This window comes from Euprymna scolopes, chromosome 17 (genome assembly GCF_053919585.1).
Source record: "Euprymna scolopes isolate OS-2025 chromosome 17, ASM5391958v1, whole genome shotgun sequence".
In the NCBI taxonomy this organism is placed as follows: Eukaryota; Metazoa; Mollusca; class Cephalopoda; order Sepiida; family Sepiolidae; genus Euprymna; species Euprymna scolopes.
Window position 1 is genome coordinate 57,496,260 of NC_136498.1, and position 10,572 is coordinate 57,506,831.

The following is a 10,572-nucleotide window of genomic DNA, read 5'->3' on the forward strand; positions in this document are numbered from 1 at the left end:
GGCTTACATAAGTAATATGAGACTTTAATCTGTATGAGATTCTTATAGTTTAATAGAGTAGCAGCTTTGCGGATATATTATAAAAACCAAAGTCATGATTTAATTGTAATTATACAAACCACACACACACACACACACACACACACACACACACACACACATATATATATATATATATATGGTTTGTATAATTACAATTCAATGTATGTATATATATATATATATATTTATAATTGTTGTATAAATTGATTTCCTAGATATACATCCAATGAAACCTGCGTGATTATTAAAGAGTGCTCAATGAAGGACAGAGTTTGTAGATAGTATGTTTATATACAAGCAGTATTGGTTACATATGTGCATACATGTTTCGGTGGAGTCCATATTTGAAGTGACCCACCTCGTCATACAAAAAGAAGGACACTTAAAAGGAAATAACTTTTCTCCTTTAGTCTGACGAGGTCGGTCTCTTTAAATAGGGACTCCACCGAAACGTGGATGCACATATGTAAACAATAATGTTTGTATAATTATATATAAAAAAGGATTGATAAAGAAAGTACTTTTGCCGAATTCGAGATATTTAACTCACAGCTCAAACATCATGAACCACGGCACAATGATGATTTTTTATATATGAAGGCAAGGTTAGTTGAACTCGCGCATAAGTTGGCTAATTCCCCTATCAATACTCATGAGTTTACATGGACTAAGATCCATTATCAAGCTGTCAAGCTCCTCCAGACTAAAAAGGATATTTATATTACTAAGCCGGATAAAGGTGCTGGTGTAGTCATTTTCAATTCGAATGATTATATCAGGAAAATGTTGGATATTCTAAATGATGAATCAAAATTTAAGAGACTTGCCGACATATCAGTTGACAATACTTCGGCCACTGAAGTGAAACTACAGAAACGTTTCCTTCAGTTACATAAGATGAAATTTATTAACAAGGATACTTATGACAGGATCCGGCCTGTGGGTTCACAGCGACCTAGAATGTACGGGCTTCCTAAGATCCACAAGAATGGGGTCCCTTTAATATCCATTCTTTCCATGATTGACTCACCTCAACATGAATTGGCCAAATGGCTGTCTGAGATCCTTGAATTTGTACTAAAAAAGTTTTCAGATAATTGTATTGTGGATTCCTTCCGTTTCTCTGCTACAATGCGGGAACTGGATTGTAATTCACAAACAAACTTCCTATGTTCGTTCGATGTTACTAACTTGTTCACAAATTTACCCCTTGGGGAGACCATTAAAATATGTGCTGACATGCTTTATCGGAGCACATTGACCCTTCCCACTTTTGCTGAGAATATTTTCCTTGAACTAATGGAATTAGCCACCAAGTCGGTTTGTTTTAATGATGTAATGTATCAGCAGGTCGACGTGGTGGCTATGGCCAGTCCTTTGGGTCCTATCTTAGCCAATATTTTCTTAGGCTTTCAGGAGTCATTACTCTTCACTTGGGTCTCTAGACCTTTCCGTTATTCGCGGTATGTGGATGACACTTTTGTCATCTTCAAATCTCGCAACGAAGTAAGCGGTTTTTTCCTGAATTTGAATAGTCTCCATTCTGCACTCAAATTCACTATAGAGGAAGAGCAAAATGACTCTTTACCCTTTTTGGACGTCCTTGTAGAAAGGACAGAGAATCGTTTTAGTACAACTGTATACAGACAACCGACATTTACAGGCCTGTATATAAGTTGGGATTCTTTTGCCACTACCAGGAGAAAAATCAATTTGATCAAGACTCTGGTCCACCGTGCCCTCATGATTTGCTCAACAAGCAAACTTAATAATGAATTGAAGAAGATAGCTGATATTCTTGTGAAAAATGGTTTCCTTGAAGGTGTAATCTCTAAGCATGTTCGCCAAGCTCTTGCTAAATTTAATACCAACCCTTCTTTTGGTCCCACACAGTGTCCAGTTTATCTGTAACTGCCTTATATTGGTTCTATCAGTAAAGGGTTTGTCGATAAAATTACCTCGGCTGTATCTCACTGTTTCTATGACGTGCAGCCTCGTGTGGTGTTTGGCACTAAAACTGCCTTCCCAGCTTTTAAGAAAGATACACTTCCCACAGTACAAAAAAGTTTAGTTGTAGATCAATTTAAATGTCAGTGTGATTCTGACTATGTGGGTCGTACGTTTCAACGGTTGGGAGTCAGATTAACACAGCATGTCCCTGCATGTTTTCGAAATCCAGAGGGTCTAGAATAAACACATTGTTGAACATATCCGGGCGTTCACATAACACGTCCGGACATTTACGGAGCACATCCGAGAGATCACCTATTCATGAGTCATCAATTGGTGCGCACTTATATGACAATAAAACATGTGGTGAAGCATATTCGGATGGTTGTTTTCGCATTGTACACAAGGCCCGTTCCAAACAACATCTCAATATTTTGGAGGCCGTAACGGGATCGATTGACTGGCATGTTTGGCATTCCCTGACTACCACTTTCACTGCACTTTTGGACACCAACGGATTGGACAACTGCACAAAATACCATTTCCGTCTCACTCCAGGGTGTCCACTGAGGTGGTGTATCTTCCTGATTTCATCCGCCACCTCAATAGAGGCGGCACATAATGGTACTGGCTCGGCTTTCTTCTTCATGGTGGCATACCATCTCTGTGGCAGCCGAGTGAGCCTATCAGCAAGGTGAAGTGACCAGTACCGCATCCACAGACAGGTTCTACTCTGTTAACAGCTTTTTTATGGTCTCCAACCTCCGTCTGATCAGCATCTTGTTGGGTGCCTTAATGCACACCCTAGTCTTGCCTGTCAGTGTGTCTGATATCCATTGGTATACACATAGTGAATCTGTGTGTATGCGTAATTTCCTGACTTTCCACTGGAGTGCCAGGTTGATACCTTTTATCACTGCATCGAGCTCTGCTATGTTGATATGAGCAGCGTCACTTGCCGGTCGCAACCAGCAGGCGTCCTTAATCACAGCACCATTCTTCTCCAACAGCACACCAATTGCCAGAGAGCTCGCATCCACCCACACATTCAGTTTGTCTCCCTGCATGCATCAGTTTCTTTAGCCGGGTCATCCTGCTTTACCCTTGCGATGGTCTCCTTCGCCATGCAAACCAAAAGATCGTCGGCTGTTTCATCATCCCAGCATTTGGTGACTGCGCTTGCTCTCCTTCGCAATAGTCCATCACTGGCCTTACCTTTGCTTTGTTGTGCTGAGCGACCGCCATCAGCGGAATCAGACCACTTCCACACAGCTGTCCAAGCCTTCTGCTGCTGATCATATTCGACAATAAAGTCTGGCAGATCAATCTTCAAAGCAGCACACACAGGAACCTTCTCCTGAATTGCCCCCGTCTGCGTTATGTGAGCAGCATCTAGGGCGCTGAGGGCATCATAGCCTAGGAGCAGGTCAAAGCTGAGCGGTTTCCTGAGTACTACCAGCGCTTTGATGTCAGCTGAATTTCCAGTTTTAGTGCGAATGTTCACAGTGCCCACCCCGCAACATGTCCACATCACTCCACTGAGGGTGGTTAATCTAGTAGTCTTCTTCTTCCAAGTGTCACAGAGGCCCGCATTCACTATGGTGCGAGAGCACCCACAGTTGAAGAGTGCTGAGCATAATGTATAATTGACATAGACCTGAATGGTCGGAAGCGCCTCGTCTAATTTCTGTTTTGGGGAAGAGGTCGACGCTGGCACCTTGTCCCCGATCCTGTTTCTCGAACAATCCCGGGCCATATGACCAATTTTATTACATCAGTAGCAGCAAATAGCTGTCAGTCGCTGTCGGCATTTCCTCACAATGTGGCCCTGGTAATTGCACATGTAACACATGACTTCACCATGCAGAATGGGCCCCTGGGACAGTCTATCCTCATTTAATGCGCACTGTGCAGCAGCGACTACCGGTTCTCCCATCTTATAAGTATTCTTCATTACAGCCCTGGCCCGGTCTACCAGGTCATTAAGGGACAATGAAGCTATGCTTAAGCTAGCCCGCAGGGTTGCTTTGCTCCAGTTGGAAGCCCTGCCAAAAATTTGCATGCCAAGGCTCGCTCAGGCAGCCCCCCAAACAACACCGTCGATTTTGTCAGCTCGGCCAAATAAACGTCAGCAGTTTCACCGGGATGCAAGGTTCTTGCCTCAAATTGCTCCCAAGCAGTGACGGGGTCAATAGCGAACACCTTGTATAATGCTGCCTTAATCCTTTCATAATCCTGTTTTTCCTCAGGACTAAGCTGTTGATATACTGCAAAAGCCCTGCCGGACAGACGTAGAGGAAACACATGTTCAATGTTCTTCACCCTAGACAACAGGCGATGTAGTTTCACCTTCTCCACCCAGTCAAGTACCGGGGTCGAGCCGTCAAATTCCGGTATTAATTTAAGGTCGAATGTGTCCCCCATTATGCCGAAATAGCTTGATGATAAATGGGCTGGTAAACAGCAAAACAAAATAAACTAAATACAATACGCAAAAGTCCAGCTAGAATTCGTCACTGACAACTTTCTCTCTCACCTTCCAGCACGTCTCTCCCCACTGCCTTTGCCAACAGACATTTTATCAGAAAACTGACCCCATTCCATTTGCATACATGTGCAGTGGAAGATGAGATCTCGTGAGATTCCACTTTTTCTCTTTCTCTCAGATCCCATCCGAAGGTAAGTTGTATGACCGCACAACACACACACACGGGGGCGCTTACCTCTTTGATTATTACATTCAACTCTACAGAAAGCTATCTCAAAACTTATCGAGACCGACAATTAAGGATCTTAATCGTGCAAAACAAATCCTTTGTTATCTAAACGGAACCAAGGAACAATCTTTAATATTTAAAAAGTCAACATATCCGCTAAATTTAGAAGGATTTTCAGATTTAGAATGGGGTAACTCTGTCGATAGAAAAAGTATAACGGGGAACTGTTTTAGAGTGTCAAGGACTGGACCTAGGATCTCTTGGAAAACTAAAAGACAACAAATCGTTGCTCTTTCTAGTTGTGAAGCAGAATTTGTAGCTTCGCCCAATTCATGCAGGAGGCAATTTTTCTGAACACCCTTCTAAAATCTATTTTAAACCCAGATTTACGTAAAAAACTTATTGTAATTCATTGTGACAACCAAGGTAGTATCTTATTAGCAAATAATTCTATGATTCATCAAAGGTCGAAACATATTGATATCAGATATCATTTCATAAGGGATGAAATAAGTAAAAAATCTATTACTCTTAGTTATGTAACGTCTGAGAATAATATAGCCAACATTTTCACTAAACCCATAAAAAGAATAAAATTTAAACATTTTATGGCCGAACTTTTTGAAATCTAATCATGACTAAATCTCTTTTCAGAAACCCCAAAAGAGAAGCTTGAACAGTCGAAATCACACACACACACACACACACACACACACACACACACACACACACACACACACACACACATACACACACACACACACACACAAACACACACGCACACACACACACACACACACAAATAATAATAATAATAATAGATTGTAAGTTGTCTCGGGCACGACGTTAAACTGTGATCAGTTTTATCTTACTAACCAAATTAACCAACTAATACCTAACAGAATGTTTCAGTTTTTGTTAAACAAAAAAATTATGTATATTTGAATGTGTTTGTGCATATATATTTATATATATTTGAATAGGATTATATTTTTTTGTATTTGAATAGGATTATATATATATATATATATATATATATATGAAAAGAATTATTTTCGTATGTATCAAAAAAAAAACTTAATGTGATTTACAAAAGAAATGGTTTCTTTTTGCACACATTATACTAATATATCAATAATTCTTTTTGACCAATGAGAAAAAGACAAATCCACCCCCAAATAATTATTTTATTTGTTCATTTATTTTTTATTTTATTTATTTATTTTCCTTTTCTCAAGTTAAACCAAATTGAATCTGAAAGGATTTTTCCATTATATCAAAAAAGGGTGTGTGTTAAATGTTTTTGATGCCTAATAAAAATAAAATTTACAATAAAATGTGGCACAAGAACAAATGGGGGCTGGGGGGTTAATGTTGATCTAACTAACATAACGTTAATTTAACTAGACTCTTTCGCCAAAATACCAGAATCACCCTGTCGACATCCTAATCAAAACCCAAAATTACAAATATATATACATGATGTGGGGGAGGGGGTGATAAAAATCTTATTTACAAAACGAATGAAAATTTACAATGAAAAAATGGTGGTTAGTAAAAGAATCCCCTCACTAATAATGGTGGCAGGTAGAAAGTTTTGTCAGTCGAAAAAATTTAGGTACCCCGAAAACTGACTTTATTAAATAAGCACCAAAAAATGGGCCTACATCACTGACAAAACAGTCTATCCGTCACATAATGGGAACGGGAGTGGGGATCATCGAACCAAAAGAGGGGAAAAAACAAACAAAAAAAACGGGGGCATGGAACAGGGACAAACTAAAAAGGGATTGGGTTGATGACAGCATATATACTCTAGCTAAGTTAAAAATTAAACAAAAATGCGTAACTAGCCTATTCTAGGTGGTTCGATGAATATCTATGTTCGTTCAGGATTTCCAATATTCTTGAAACCTAAAATGTGTTAAAAAGGAACTCACAGCTAGCTCCATTCCCTCTACACAGTTACAAAACTTTCACCCACCTGTCGTTGAAATTTGCCGGAGTGAGTTTTACCTTCTCCAGCCTAATTCGCATTTTCAATCGATATTTGAAAATGAGAACAAGCTGGGGAGCAGTGAAGGTCTCATCTCCGTAAACCTCCTTCTGTCGCGTCGTCCAAATCACGCTTCTCATAACTGCTAGCAAACACAGAAAAACATAGCATTCTTCTTTCTTCATGGTCAGTGTCCAGTTGCAGCACAGGGAAACCGATTCCAGTACAAAAAACTGTCCATTCAGCATGCGAACCATGAAACCTTCAACTAACTCACACAACTGTCGAACGATAGCACAGTGGAAGAAAGCATGATCAATGCCTTTCTCCCAATCTCTGTATCGGACACACTAAGGTGTCTCAGTAAAACCTGCTGTGTAGAGTCTTTTGTCAACCCAGAGGGCATTCCGAATTATCAGCCAGGTAAGTGATGCCTTGTAATTATTAAAGCAGCTCGACCCAGGCGCCCAAGGCCATATCAAGCGGCGCTCCTCCTTTGTAAAACTGAACTCCTCAATCTTTTCATCTCGAATGGATCCCCTCACTAAAGCCCGATATAGTGCCTTGTGAGACAACAGCTGGGTGTCAGAGAGGCATTCTTTCACCTGTAGAAGGAACCTCAAGCCTGTTAACACTCATGATAGAAAGGGCACTTGTTTCGGGGCAACTTGTGTGCCTCCCATAGAGCCGAATGCACACTCTCCAAAGCCTGAAAGGCTTTCTTAGTGTCTTCCATCCAGAAGACACCGTTTCCCTCACTAGGTGTACACATTCGGTCCAGATATATCAGCCTAAGAGTGTATCTATAAATTTCCACACTAGGCATACCCAGACCGCCTTCAGACAGATGCAGGTAACAGACCTCCCGGCTAACCATGGCTTGCTTTCCGTGCCATAAGAATGCAAAAAGAGCATGTACCAGATCAACTAGTGAGATCTCCGTGAGTGGGAGTACTAATAGACGCTATAGGATGAGGGGGTAGATATGAGATTACATACCTGCACTCGACTCTTCAATGACAGGTTTCTCAAGGACCACAAATGAGATGTGACCTTGACGACTTCCAATACTTCCGACCAATTTCTCTCCAGTTGGAGATTGGGGCCAAACTTCCAGGGCCGATCAGTCCAGCCAAAGGGCCCCTGAAGGGCATACTCCTTCAGGCACCAATATGTAAGCCAATAGACTTAACGTAGTTAATTATGGCCCCTGTGACCTTGGCATACTGACTTGTTTCTATGTCGACTCTAATCTCGGCACTGCTCGTTACAAGCACAGTCACGTCTTCGGCATAGGCGGTATACTTTACTGGGGTAGAGCCACCTGGCAAAGTAATCCCATGAAGGACCGGATTAACCCAAAGCTGGCGCAAATATGGCTCAAGCGCAAGTACATACAACATGGGTGATAACAGACAACCTTGATGGATGGATCTTGTTAACATGAAGCGCTTCGACCTCACCTCTTTCACTTCCACCATAGCACCGGGGTTAACATACAAGAGGTGAATCCAAGAGCGAAACTGGGAACCAAACCCAGCCGAGTGAAGAACAGCCTCTAGGTTGTCTACTCTATCGAATGCTTTGGACTAATATAAATTGATCAGCGCGGCTTCTGTGTCGACTTTTTCTACGATCAAGCGTAACGTGTGCAAATTATCTTGAATCGTCCGGCCCTTAACAGAACATGTCTGTTTGGGACTTGTTAGATGGTGCAAGACAATCCGCAGACGATTTGCTAAGATCTTGGCCAAAATTTTTAACTCTGCAACATCGTTAAGGGCCGGAAATTACCTATCCCATCCCCTCCATTTTTATCTTTGTGGTAAAATACTGAGGTATGTACCCGCTCCTAAACCAGGAGTTAAGAAGTACGGCCATCAAATAAACCTCGTAGGCAGACCATCAATCCAGCCTGACCTGTTTCAAGGCTTCAAGAACTTCTTTCTCTTTTATGCTACCTTCACACCTAGCATCTTCGGTAATGTGACACTGGCGATGTGTCGATCAGCAGAACATCAACATTCCTCCGCACACAGTGACGTGACCATATTTATTGCCTCGTTCAGTGCTCTTTTTAATCTAGCCCTAACTAGTAATACCTGGTCTTCCCTGTTATCCAAAAAGTCAAGTTCAGCCTTAACTATAGTATAACTATCACTATTCCTCCACCGCCCTTTCTAATCTATCTTCTAGTGCCGCTTTCGCTGCTCTAGAACTAAGGTTGAGCCAGTGACTAAAATCAGCAGCGAAGGACCTCATAACTTTTTTTAGGTTACCCCAATACTTATTCCCGATAATAGCCCCCGTCAATTCCCTCTTTATGGCTAGTAAAAGCTGTTCCCGGAAGTCCTTCACATCGACATGTTGAACTTCCAGTAACTAGCCATCCTAGGCTTAACACTATCTAACTTTACTCGAATCCGGACAAGCCTATGATCCGAATAAACTATATTATGAAAACTTGGACAGTCTAAAAGTCCTAGGTCGACTCTCTTAACTAAGAACCGATCGATGTAACTCAAAAGTTGCACCGGATCGGAGCCGCGTCTACCCGTTCAAGTCCATATTACATCCCCGGGCTTTTCCTTTCAAAATTTATCGACAAGATCAAACTTGTCAATAAATACTCGAAACGCCTTAGCATCCCGGTTCTAGTTAGTAACCCTCGTGGTATTTAACCTACAATCTAACTCAGGATCCAGGACCGCGTTTCAGTCTCCCGCTAAAACTAACTGACGAGACGAATTGATGAAGGGTTCAATTCGCCGAAAAATGGAAACTAGCTTAGTACGGTTATTGGGTGCATAAACCTTAATAAAACGAAACGCCACATCGTTTACAGTAACATGAAATACGTACAATCTTCCTTCTGGATCAGCATATACAGGGTCAAAAACAACAGTTAAAATCCCAGGAAATGAGTAATTTCAATGATATGAATAAATTATAGTTTTAAAAAGTGGGAAATCACTTTTCTATATCAATTTAACGTAAAATAACTACCCACTTTATAACCAACGTGGCCAATAAAGTGGATGGTCATTTTACGTTAAATTAATATAAAAAAATGACCCCCCACTTGTTGAAACAAAAATGTGCGCCCTTAAGGGCAAATGCCATATAGCCTACTACACAATTCAGGTCATTAGCTTCCAACAAACTATTATTTGCGTAATTCTGATCAATAGTCGTCGAGATTTCAAACTTATAAAATTGCCAAAAAAGTGGTATATATATATATATAATTATAAAACTCAAATGACCTTGTAGCGAGTGTTGTAACCCAACATCCGGTTTTCGACTTCCGGTTGTGCATGCGTACATTAGCATAAACCAATAACAGCATAAACAAATAAACACAACCGGTTTCGTTCGAACAACCATACTTCCTTAGAAAAGCGAATATCTTAAATTTATTGAGTAAAAAACTTCAAGATATGGGAAGCAAGCGCAAAACATGATTACAAATGATACGTATAATCATCGACTTGTTTCATATATTATACTAAATAATCAACGCGACAGTAAAGCAATACGTTTTATTGTCGCGTATTGTTTTACTGTACGTTTTCAGCGTCCCATTTTTTTTTGCGACTAAATTATCCAAATAAACAATTGTCAATACTTTTTTTATTTTTTTTACATCGTTCATTTCCGTATTACGTATTTCACATTTACCGATCAGTATGGCAAACTACTGATAATTCAATGACTGTATTTTTTCCCAAAAATACACAATTATAAACAGAACGACTCATAGAAATCTATATTCTTTTTTCATTTTAATATACTTTCATAGAAATGTTTCTGTTATGTCACAAAAAAACTATTTTCTTTACGTCACAAGTGTCATGCTCATATATC

The 10,572-nt window shown here is 40.4% G+C and overlaps 1 protein-coding gene across 1 annotated transcript; it reads left to right on the forward strand.

Moving 5' to 3' along the window:
• The first annotated feature begins 636 nt into the window (after positions 1-636).
• LOC145297001 (uncharacterized) lies at positions 637-1,953 on the forward strand. Its single transcript, XM_080143222.1, has one exon. The coding sequence runs from the start codon at positions 637-639 to the stop codon at positions 1,951-1,953; it is 1,317 nt and encodes a 438-aa protein (XP_079999348.1).
• The last annotated feature ends 8,619 nt before the right edge of the window (positions 1,954-10,572 follow it).